General features: G+C 56.4%; 1 protein-coding gene across 2 annotated transcripts in view; it reads left to right on the plus strand.

Moving 5' to 3' along the window:
• Positions 1-12446, plus strand: part of PARVB (parvin beta) — a 103822-nt gene that overhangs the window by 81823 nt on the left and 9553 nt on the right. For both annotated transcript variants that reach the window (XM_036084057.2, XM_036084058.2), the window contains exons 8-10: positions 123-142; positions 5963-6024; positions 8507-8575. In XM_036084057.2, the coding sequence (XP_035939950.2) occupies positions 123-142; positions 5963-6024; positions 8507-8575 (151 nt within the window). The remainder of the gene's footprint in view (positions 1-122; positions 143-5962; positions 6025-8506; positions 8576-12446) is intronic.

A 12446-nucleotide genomic window follows, 5' to 3' on the forward strand; every position in this document is an offset into this window, starting at 1 on the left:
ACATTTTTACAAAAAGCCCTTCAACAGGGCAATTTGGGGTTCCCTTCATCGTGACCTCACCACACTGTGTTCTAAGCGACCCACTGACAGCTCTCTCTGTCTCTGTCTGTTCTCGTTTGCAGGATGATGATGGGTCGCTTCGGTAAGTACCTGTGGGGGTTGGGGGGCCCGAGGTCACGGGCACTTTGGGGCTGTGGCAGGAAGCTCCCGGATGCGTGGATACGCGCTGTCACATGGGGGTCAGGGCCTGCAGGACCCCGTGGGGTCTGTTGTAGCTCCCCCTGGGGTCTGTCTGCTTCTCCGACCTGCCTCAGGCGGCGGTGGGCGGGGGGGAGAAGAAGAGCGTAGTGGGGGGTGGGGGGTGGTTATTCCCTTTAATTTCAATGACTGTTCCCAAAGAGCTGTTCCTGACCCTGTGCCAAGCAGCATGACCCCATCTTCATCTCAGCAAGGGGTGGCAGATCACAGGACAGCTTGGGGCCGCATTTAAACCCTCGGGGTGGGGAGTGTGTTGTCCCGTGGGTCCCCCCCTGCCCCCCCCCCCGCTCTCTGCCGCAGCCAGAGGCCATGTGAGTGAGCTCACTGCTTTGGGGGATATTTCAAAACAGAAAGCCCTCCACCCCCAAATACCACCTTCTGCAGTGAGCACAGCTGTTAGCAGGGGAAGTGGAAGCCAAGTAGAAGTTTTCCTGCGTGCCCTTCAAGCCTGCCTGGCTGGAGCTGGTCCTGCAGCTCTTGGGGGGAGGGGTGCCACCCCAGAGTCAGCCACGGGCCTGGCCACAGGGCCCCGTTCTCTCACGGGTATCACAGGGACCCGTGGCACGCGCTGTTGCTTGGTTGTGAAGAGGGGACGTGGCTCCCGGCGATGTCCTCAAACTTCTGCAGTAGGCCGAAGGCTGCACTGGGCAAATTCACCATCTTCACAATTTTTAAGTAGCAATCCAGTCCTTTTTATATGTCTTTGTTATTTTTAAAGAAAGGGAGAGAAAAGGCAGGGGGGAGTGGGGCCGGCGTGGGCTCCCGGAGAGGACAAGGCATCAGGCCCTGTGTCCGAGGGGGGCCGTCAGAGCATCATTAAGTGCCTTTGATTTGCTGGGCGATGTCCTGTCCCTGTTTGGCACAGGCCTAGTTCGAGGTTTGGGGGGCCCGGGAGCGTCCGTTCTGCGGGGGGCTGTGTGCCACTTCAAGGGGGCAGGAGCTGGGCCGAGAAGCCCCCGCGGCCCTGCGAATGGTGCATTAGGGTCTGGGGTGCAGGGTGGCGACTCGCTGGGAAAGAGCCCGGTGTCACAGTATGAAAAATGGATTCAGCCACTGTGTGAACGCAGGAGACGCATGAGCCTTCGGGGCCATGGAACCACGAGACGCCGGTGAATGTTATTATGTTATAGGCTCGCCCTGCTTAGGAAACGCGAGCAGGCTATTAGCGGGTGACAGGTGGTGAGTTCCGCCCCTTCTGCTGGTGCAAGCGCCGAGGTCCCCTCGGTACCCAGACCGGCAGCCTCCGCCGTAGCTGGGCCTCTGCCAGCCCTTCTCCCGTGGGACCCTCCGGGGCCCCTACAGCCCCCTGCCCACCGAGGTTGGACCTCCTTTCTGCCCCCCCGGATCCTGGTCCCCGGCTTGCCCCTTGAGTTGGGGGTCAGGCTTCTCCTAAGGCACCCCTTTAACCCTTCACTCCTCCTTACTGTCCACCCCGGCTTAAGCTCAAGCCACAGCCCTGGAGGTGGCCTCCGAGCCCTTCAGACCACCCCTTTGCTTGCCCCCACCTCCTCGCTCCCCCGTTCATCCAAGAGCACCCCCAGATACCCCCTCCAGCTCTTGCCCTTGCCCTCTGCTCGGAATGCTCTCCCTCTGGATTCCCCCATGGCTCACCCTTCAGCTCCTTCTCAGGAGGCCTTCCCTGAGTGCCCTGCCCCCGCCCAGCCTGTCTCTTTACTCCAATCGCCGGTGCTCATAGGGAGCTGCCTGGCAGACTCGGGGCGCTGGGACAGTCTGGGGACCCTTGGTCCCTCCTTCTGTCCCTTTACCCATGGCTTCTTGACTGTAAGCATCCTGTGGGCTGGAGCTGTGTCTTCCTCAGCGTGCATCCCCCGCAGCCGCCAGCCCTGGGCCGCAGACATTCCAGGCGCTTCCACAATACCAGGTGGACCCTCCTTGGCTCATGTCTGCCTACTGGGTTTCGCAGGGGGTCCTGTTCTGTGCTCATTTCTCACCTGAGCACTCTGAGCTTGGGAGGGAGGGCTTGCCCTGCCCCCTCCAGAAGCCCCCCTTCCCTGAGTCATCCCTGTCCTGGCTGAGGTGGGCTGGGAGGCCCATCTCCCCAGAGGAGCTGGGCGCTGCTGCCTGGTCTCCATGGCAACGGGCTTGCTGGCTGCATCTACATCTCCTCCACGGGCGGCCCCTCCTCTGCCCTGGGCTTCGGGACAGGGGAGAAGTGGGGAGAAGCTCTCCTCCTCCACTCCCCATCTCCTCCTCGGGTCTCCTCCTTTCTGCCAGCAGAGCTTGTGCCCCCACCGCAGCCTGACTGGGCCACCTGTGCCACCACTCTCGGGGCCTCCTCGCCCTGCGGGACCCAGCCTCTCTGAGCCTCCCTCACAGGCCACGCGGCCTGCAACCCTCCCTGGCTTTCCTGTGCTTCTCTTTGCGCTTTCTGTTCCCTCTGTCTGGAACGCCCTTCCTCCCCTTCTTGTCCCAGCAAACCCCGGCTCCGCCTCGTGTGACACCTCCCTCTGTCCCCTAGCCCTCTGTCCATGGGCCCCGGACTTGTGGGTGCCTCCAGGGACCAGGCTGCCAACATGAACGAGGGAAGTGGCTAGAACCCTAGTGGTCTTCTGCCCCTTGGCCTCTGTGTGGGGTGGCGGTGGGGCAGACTGGGGGAGCCCGCACCCCCACTTCCATGGGCGGCGCGTTGACGCCGGGCAGGCAGGGATGCGGACTCGGTGTTGCCACACTTCCAGTTCCTGCAGACAAGCCAGAAATTCCAATTTATATTTTAAAAATGTGGAACAAAACTTTGTTTGGACTGAAGTTCCCACCTGTGAGGGTTGCGCTTGGGCAGACACTGGCCCGTCCCGGCTGACTCGGCCCCTTTCTGTGTCCTTTCTGGCTTGTTTTGGCTACCTGTCCTCTTTGTGCTACCTCAGGTTACCCATCTGCCTCCACCGAGCCTGTGTCCCTCCCTGTTTGTCCCTGTGACTATCCCCAGAGCCTCCAGAGAGACATTAGGGAGGGCTGGGGTCAGAGAGGGCATCGAATGAACTGAGCCCGAGCCCCAGCGCCACGCTTGCCAGGCGGTGGGCTTGTCCCTCGATGAGCCGTGTGTTTCATTCTAACACCAACCGTGAGCTGGGGCCTATTTACTCCCACTTTACGGAGGAGGAAACAGGGTTAGGGAAGGAAGCAAGTGGCCTGAAGTCCCGGCGCTTTTGAAGGCGGGCGACCGGGACCTATTTTCATTCCCGAGGCCAGGCTTACCGTAGGGGTGCGGCAGAAGCTGGCTGGGCAAGGCTGCTCCCGAGCCCCGGCTGTAGGTAAGGGCTGCACAGGGGCGGCGGGCCTCCACGCCCTCCCGTGGCTCCCCTGCACGCCTTCGCTCTGTGAGCCCAGCGGTGGCCAGCTAAATATACCCGGCTGACGTCAAGCTCACTTCTGCTCCCAGGGTTTTTCTCAAGCTGCATTTAAAGTTTGTATTTTGCTTTGTAAAGATTTAGCTTTTTTTCCCCCCTCTTAGCAGGCTGTCGTATAGAGTGGAATCTGACTTGAACGATTATAAAAATAATTTACAGCTGCCTTGGTAAAAAAGCTGGAGGAGGGGCACTCCGTGGGGTCGGGCCTTTTGGTTGCTGTTGGCTTTTAGGGGAAGGACGCTGGGCGGTCCTCCCCCCGTCCACCCGCGTGGCCACACACACGCACCGTACGCGCACATGCATGCACACCCCCACGCACGCACGTGTACACTATGTACCGTGTGCACACGCATGCACATGCATGCGCCCCACATGGGTGTGCATATACACACCACACATGCGCACACACAGCCCTTCCACCTCTCCCTTCCTCTTTGTCTCACCTTCCCTCTCCCCACCCCCAAGGCCAAGGAGGATGCTACCTGGGCTGGGCTGGGGCTGTGAGTTGCCTCCCCATGCCCTAGACCTGGGACACCGAGTGCCTTTCTTTTGGGGCCAGGCTGGGGGGAAGGGCTGGGATGCTTCCTCCAGGAGACCTGGTTCTCTAGCTTACTTGGGTGTCAGCCTGTCTTCTCTCTGATCTCTCCCTCCTTCTCCCTCTCCATGGGCCGGGCCGGGCAGTCCTGAAGCAGGCCCTGGGTCAGCTCTGGTTCTGGGCTCCCGGCCATCTCCAGAGAGGCAGTGGAGGCTTCCTACCCCTACCCCACCCGATCTGGCTGGGCTCCCCAGCCTCCAGAACTCCATGCTGGGGTCTGCCCTCAAGTAATAGTGGGTCTGTCTGCTGGCTGAGGTCCTCGGAGCATATGTTGCCCCGGGCACCTTGGGGGGACAGCTGGCTCCTGGAAGACAGAAGTTGGGACCCCAAGGCCTTCCAGATGCCCTCCTCCCTTTCCGTCTCTACCCCGCCAGTGACTCCCCACAGCTCTGCATCCACTCTGAGGCCTCAGTCTTCCTGCCTGGACTCTGGGCTGCAGCAAGCTTCTGTCCTGCCTCCATGAGGCCCCACCATGGCAACAACAGGCTAGAACCAGGCACCCGGCTCCCGGCCCACCCGGCTCCTTCTTATCCACTGAGAGCCATGTTGACCTGGCCTCCAGTGGTCTCACATTGGAAAGGGAAGGGATTGATTCTGTGTTGATTTGGAGCGCACGGCTGGGCCCTTGAGTAGCAGAGCGGGTTGGGGCTCACCGGGAAGAAGGAGGCTGGGTGGGACATGACAGAACAGGCCGCCTCAGGCCCTGCAGGTGCTCCCAAAGAGGGGGACACCCCCAGAAGGATTGCTGGAGAGAGATTCTGGAGCAGGGTTTCCTGGTTTGTTCATTTGTCCTGAGGCAGTGGAGGGAACAAGCGAGACAGGGGTTTCAGCCAGCACGGAGCTGAGAGACCAGCAGCTACTGTCCAACAGATACATGATAATGAGATGTACTCTCAAGTAGTGATTAAGTGCTTTGAGAAGTATATTAGGGTCAGAGGACAGGTAGTGGGCGTGGGGCACTCTTCTAGATGTGGATGGTCATGGAAGGCCCTTCAGAGGAGGTGACATCTGAGAGCAAGCTGGAGGAAGTGTGGCAGGTGAACAGCAGGTGCAAAGGCCCTGTGGTGGGTGTATGATGGGGGAGAAGCCGGGGAGCTGGTTGGTGGAGTGAAGTCGGGGAGGGTGCGTGTGTTGGGGGGTGATTGCACCCACTGGATCCCATGGGCCACGGGAGAGGGAATGAATTTTATTCTAGGAGTGATGAGAAGCGGTTGGAGAGCTTTGGTGGGGGCAGGGGTAGGGAGGGGCAAGAACTGATCCAGTCTACAGTGTTCCTGCTAGGAGAAGGGATCAGAGGGCCGGGAGTGGAGGAGGGAGGCCAGCAAAGCAGGAGACTGCAGCCGCTGAGGGCCGTGGGGCCGGTATGGGACTAGCAGCCGTGCTGATCAGGAGACGTGCTCGGAGGCACTAGCGAGATTTACTGGTACGCAAGGAGTGTGGGGAAGGAGAGAGGCGGGCAAGGGATGCCTCAGGTCGAGGATGTCATGGGCCGATGTCCAAGTGCCGCCTGTGAATTTCACATTACAAGATAGAAACGGGGTGGGGGGGGTACTTAGAAGCATCTTTTCCTTGATTTTCCTCTTCGACCGCACCTGCCCTTGGGTTCTGGCGGGAATGAAGAGGATTCTAGGCGGGTGGGGAGTGTAGGGCGGGACATCCCAGGAGGTCAGGAACTGCGTGGTCCCCGGGACGGGCGGGGACATTTCCATAAACCCAGCCTGTGCCTCTCCACTTGCCCATACAGAGCGGGACGCCTTCGACACCCTCTTCGACCACGCCCCGGACAAGCTCAGCGTGGTGAAGAAGGTAAGCTCCGGGCTGGGCTGCTTCCCTCTGTCTCCAGGCTTCTGTCTACAGCATGCACTCCATGCTGGGAAGAAGGTGGGAACGTGTTTGAAATCTCTGAAATGTTTGCCACATGGATTGAAGTGTAATTATAGTCAAAAACGTAACTACAGTGCATAAAATTAGCACCTTTTAACTCAACATCTCTGCTCCCTGGGTATCTTCCTGCCACCCGCCTGCTTCTGTTGAGTGAATTAGCCAGCCAGGCACCACCGTGGCCCTTTATTCCAACTCAAGGCTTTTTCTCAATGTGGAAGTGTTTTTAAGTGTGTCAGCCTGCTGACTCTTAAAGGCCTCACTACCACGAGGCTGTATTCACAACCTGCCCGGTACACAGGCAGGCCTTTGCCGGCTGAGCTGCCCCGTGCGTGCGTTTGGCCCATTTCCCTCCACAAAGGAGCGCAAGGACAGGCCCTTCATCAGCCCAGGCAGCCTACGTGTAGGCTACGGATGGAAACAAACAAAAAACATGCGAACTGAGGCTGTGGAGTCAGGGGCTGGGGAATGATGAGCTTCCAGGGGCATCTGCCAGGAGGGCTTGTTCTCACCCAGAAGGAATCGAGACTCAGCTCTCTGCCTGTGGAGTTATCTGAGCGCCTGCAGACATCTCACTTGGGGGGAGGCAGGATGGATGGACTTTCCACCTCCCTGTAAAAATCCAAGGAGCAGTCATTTCTGCCCATGCCCTAGGAGAGAGAGCTCTTTGTCTAGCACAATTGCCCAGAACAGGTTTCCTAATGCAGGACTTCTCAGGACCTTTAATATGCTGGCATGCGTTTGGAATTCTCCAAGAGGGGACTCGGTAGGAAGGATTTTCCAAACTTGTTTGTCAATGGTTTGATCTGTTTGTTTATCTTGTGATTGAATGTATTAAATTCCCATGGAACCCACCTTCGGAAAATGCTGGTCCAGCCTGGGACAATGAGCTTATTAGTTCTTGGAAGCACTTTGCAAAAGGGTAGCAGAACGATCCCAGTGGTCCTTCTGGGGTGGAGCGTACTTAGCATCCTTGGGTCATGAGTGACGCACCTTGGGGCCTCCAAGCAGTGCCCCCAACCCCTACCCCTGCCACATCTGTCTCCTGACAGAACCCATCCGTGAATGCGCAAGAAGATTCAAATCTGCGCCCCCCCCCACCTATCAACTGTATGACCTGAAGCAGATTATAACTCCTACCTCAGTTTCCCCATCTGTCAGGACTGAGGCAGGACCCACCTCTCAGGGGTGCTGTGAGAGTAAAATATCATCATGTCCGTGCAAAGGCCCAGCGCACAGTACATTGGGTAGCGTTGGGTAGCCATGGCATGGCATAAGGTCTGTCTTTCAGAGATACGATGTTAATTTATTCTTTGAAAAGACGTATTTTGGGCACTAGGGACGAACAAGACCAAATCCTTTTATCTGCCTGATAGCTTCCTGCTTCCAGCCTGGCCCTTCCACACCCCCACATTGAGAGTTGCTGTGTTGGTGGCTCCTTGTACCCCAGAATAAAAGCAGGGTCACCCGTCCTACTCTCTTCCATCCCATCCACATCCAGATGCAGCCTGAAGATCCCAAAGTGTTTGCACATGTGCTCGGGGCCTGGGTGCCCGCTCTACCCGCCCCTCCACTCCCATCTCCCGTTTGGCCTGCCCCGCAGGCCCACTCAGATGCTGCCTCCCTCGGCAGCCTACGGGGGGCCACACGCCTCTCCTTGTGCTCAGCAGAGCTCCCCTCCGTGGCACGTCTCACACGCTGGCCTGGCCCTTGATTTCTCTGTCATCCCCACCAGGTACATATATGGAGAACTATGCCACAGGCTCTCCAGGCAGGACCCTGTCTTGCCGTCTTCATGTCCCCGGCGCCAAGCAGAATGCCTGGCACGTAGTAGCTGCTCAGTAAATTTGAGTAGCAGGAATAAGGAAAGGCAGTCGTGTCCCGGGGTGGGGGGTGTGTGGCTGGTGTTGCGTCCCCCTGAAGCTGGGTTTGCTGGGTGAGAAAAGTTACAGGTGACAAGTTTTAAACTTTTGCTAGAGAGGAGAGGCCGGTGGCCCTGCTTCCCTGAGATCAAGCTTGCACAGGTCACTGAAGTGGATGAGTGTGGCCCCTCAGGTCAGCCTTCTTTCATTACAGGTTGCATCTAAGATGCATCTAAAAACCCAGTTGTCTCCCCCTGACGGTTTTATCCTTCTTGAGGGTTGTTAAACATGTACGTGTGTGTGGATAAGCACGTGTGAGCCCAGGCTGGCGGACAGAGATGCACGTTCTTCTCCAACGGGGGTAGATGGAAGCATTATTCCACTAAAACCAAGGGTCGCTGTGAGAACCCGAGCCTTTTATTTTAGCAAACGGAGGAGATGACGGGACCGTCTGACAAAGCCGGTGATGCCCAATGTCCGGTGCATCCCGTCGGATGGGAACGGACGAGCGGACTCTCTCACTCACAGTGTCTTTGCCTTCACAGTCTCTCATCACGTTTGTGAACAAGCACCTGAACAAGCTGAACTTGGAGGTGACGGAACTGGAGACCCAGGTGAGCAGGGCTCCGGGGTTCGTGTTTTCAGCCAGCTCTTGATCCCTGGCGGCAGGCGCCATCTTGTTCGTCTGACAAGGAATGGCCACCTGGCAGTTGGGACAGCAAAGCCCAGCTTCTCTGGCCTTCTCTCGGGCCCTCTGTCTTAATTTCCTGTGGCTGCTGGAACCAAGTCCCACAGACGGAGCGGCTTAAACCACAGACATTTCCATCCTCACCATCCTGGAGGCTGGAGTCTCAGACCCATGTGGGCAGGGCTGTTTCCTTCTGAGGCTGTGAGGGGTTCTCTGTGCCAGGCCTCTCCCCCCGCTGCAGGGTTTTGCTGGTGATTCTTGGCTTCCGTTGGGTTGTAGACGCCCTGCTGGGATCCCTGCCTTCATGGTCACGGGACACTCCCCCCGTGTGTGTGTCTGTGTCCAGATTTTCCATTTTAGTAAGGACACTGGTTGTGTTGGATTAGGGCCCATCCTGGTGACCTCATCTTAACTCCGTTACTTTCAGTAATGACTTCTTCCAAATAAGGTCACATTCACAGGTTCTGCGGGTTAGGACTCCAACACATCTTTTTAGGGGGACACAGCTCAACCCTAACACCCTCTGAGGCGTCACACCTCCCCCACCGAAGGGCCTTGGCAGGTGCAATTCTTTAAGTCTAGAACGTTCCGCGCCCTCCCCCCCCATCCCGCTTCTGTTCTCCATTGCCAGGCTTACTGCGCAAGTGCTTGCCGAATACCTGTCCAGTGAGTGTGCACAAAATATTTCTTCTGCGGGAAGTATATAAAGTATACTCCCCCACTCCACTCAAAGCTCACGCCGCATAGTAAAAATATGTTTCAAGCACTCAGCAGGCATCAAAGCACAAAATATAATTTTCCCAGGATTAGCTGGGTGCTCGAATTCGGAGTCATTACAGTTCTTGGTGCAGATTCCTCTAACCCCCAGCTGATCCTTCTTAAACCCCTGGGTGATTGCCTCCGTTCCTGTCTCTTTCTTTGCCTTTTCTCATTTGCTTTTCTAATTAAAAAAGTAATTCAGTTCGTTGTAGAATGTCTGAAAATGCAGATAAGCAAAACAAAAATCATTCCTAATCCGAACGCCCAGAGATAACTGTGCTGAGGGTTTTGTTCCGGACCTTTCCTCCACCTGGCTGGCTAATCACGGACTGCATGGGTCTGTCCTGGAAAGCCGAATGGACCGTTTTTAATGAGTATATTTACTTGTGCATCATTTGTCGCAGTTTACGAACATTGCACACTTAGCCTCTGATACTTACCATTCGGTATATTAACAGTCCCGAAGTGTCCTAACCTAAAAGTAACAGTCCTCCTTTCTCCCCCCTCCCCCCACCGTCTCCCCCCTTCATCCTCTCCAGACCTACCTGACTGCGGTTAACGGTGGGATGTGGGCTCTTCTAGATGTTTTTTTACATGCACAAGTATATTTTGTTAATGACAGTGGGTCATACCGTGCAGCTCTTTTCATAATGTGTTCTTTGTTACGTAGTTTTATCGTCAGCATCTTCTCGTTGGAGGCTGTGTGCGTGATTCCATCTCATCCTTTCTCCGCTGCCCGGTCTGTCTGTCTGTCCATACTGGTCACCTCTGAGGACTGCCTTCTATTCCATCCTAGTGCACTGCGTGAAGCCCGCTGCTCGTGATGAGGCGCTTCCCACTCTCGTGACGGGTGGTGCGGGGGCTCTCTGCACTCAGCTGCTGGTGTCTCTGTCTGCTTCGTCAGGACACATTCCTGGAAGGCAGTGATGCTTTGAGGGCCCAGGAAGCCTTGCCCACCTGAACGTCCTGGGCCCTGCGAGCCATTCCCGACTCTTACTTCCCGGTTGGCCCACGTGCCAGCAGGAGTCGCCGGACACCCCGGACTGAGACTCTGCACCTCAGTTTGCATTGATCTGGATGTACCCAGTGTCTCCTTTTTTCTCTATCACCACACTTAAAGTAGTATCTTATAAGTGTTTTTAACCAGTGGTCCAGCAGAAAAGAGGTAGTTTTATAAACAATGTTCATCATGAGGGAGGGTGTGTGTGTGTGTGTGTGTGTGTGTGTGTGTGTGTGTGCTGTTCCGGACCTTTCCTCCACCTGCGCGCGCGCATTCCTGTCTTTTTTCCTCCTTTTTAAAACCACTTCTATATTCTGGGCAACTTCCTAGCTGTGTGATACCGAGCCAGCTACTCAGCTTCTCTGAGCTTCTCTCCTTATGTTGAGGGGGCAGCAGGTACAGGGAGGCTTAGTGGAGGTCATGCCCTTACAAGCTGGGAATGGGTGAAGACAGTGCCGTGGGAGCCGTGGGGCATCCGTGGGGGTCTGAGGTAGAGCACACCCCCACCCAGGACTGATGTGTGCTCTCGGGAGTGTGAGCTGGAGGGTCGGTTTGCTGATAAGCTGCTGTGCTCTCCTGGCTCTCACGCTCCCGGGCGCCCCTCTCCCTCCGTGCCTTCCTCTGCAGTCAGCATCTCTCCCACCGCCCCATGCACGAGGGGGCCGGGGCTGGGTTCGGGGATGCCATGGAAGGGAGCACAGGCTCCCTACGCCTCCTGGGCAGGTGCTGGGGGCGGGATCTTCATTCGCGGACGGCCTGGAAGTGGGCCCACGCTGTGGAGAGAGCCGGTTTCTTTGGGCCTGTTGCTGGCTCGGTGTCAGCGGGGGGAGTCCAGAGAGCCGTCCTCGGCAGGCCCGGGAAGGACGGCGTCCCTCTGCCTTGCGCTTTGTGTCTTCGCTCCCCTTCCCCTTTCAACGTGGTGATACTGGACACTTGTGATTTGGACTTTTCATCTTTAAATCGGAGGCCTTGGTGGCCTGCCTAGGGTGGTGGAGGGAGCTGCTATTTTCAGTAAAGTCCTCCTTCGGCTCATCCGTCTCCGGAGCTGAAGGGCTCCTGGGTGCCCAGCCCCTCACGGCTGTCCTGCTGTCCTGCATGGCGCTCTTCCAGACCAGGGGTCCACGCCGGCCAAGAGAGCTTCCTTTTAGTGATGGAGGGGCCGCCCGCCTCAGGTGGCCGCTGAGCACCTGAAATGTGGCTGGAGCGACAGGAACGGAATTTTGTATTTTCGTTAATTTAGACATTTTTTCAGTTTAAGAGTTCTGGAACTTGGTTACGTAATAGCATGAATCTACTTAAGACTGAACTCTATGCTTAAAAATGATTAATATGGTACATTTTATGTATGTTTTATCACGACTAAAAAAAAAAAAAGTCAGCATACGCCAGACACAAAAGGATAAATCTTGTGGCAAATTCACAGAGACAGAGAGCAGAGTGGGGGGTGCCAAGGGCTGGGGGAGGGGGAGGGGGAGTTGGTGTTTAATGGGCACAGAGTTTCGGTTTTGCAAAATGGTGTGAGTGCTAGAATGGATGGTTGGTTGGATGGATGGATGGATGGATGGTTGCACACAGTTTGAATGGACTTCATGCCAATGACCTGGATATTTTAAAATGGGTAAAATGGTAGACTTCATGTTATATATATTTTACCACAGGAAAAATAAACCAGCAACATTCAAACAAAAAAATGTCTAATTTCAGTAGGTGCATGTGGCCAGTGGCGGTCATGTTGGATGGCACAGTTTCAGACCTCTGGAGGCTGGGGTCCTCCCAAGTACTGGCCGTGCAGTGGACCCCAGCAAGTCTCGGCCCCTCAGAGATGCCATGTCTGTGCTCTGTGGGGCCTTCATTGGTCTCCATGGCTTTATCTTTAAAAGGAGTAATTGTTCCCTGGCTAATTGGGGGTGGGGGAGGGCTGTCTGCCAAAGAGTGGGGCCTTTTGTTCTAGATTCCTGGTCCCCCTCCTGTGGATGGATGGTGCTGCTGGGCTGGTGGCAGGGAGAGGGGTCCGGATTGAGGGCTGTAGCCTGCAGGC

This window comes from Halichoerus grypus, chromosome 6 (genome assembly GCF_964656455.1).
Source record: "Halichoerus grypus chromosome 6, mHalGry1.hap1.1, whole genome shotgun sequence".
Taxonomy (NCBI): Eukaryota; Metazoa; Chordata; class Mammalia; order Carnivora; family Phocidae; genus Halichoerus; species Halichoerus grypus.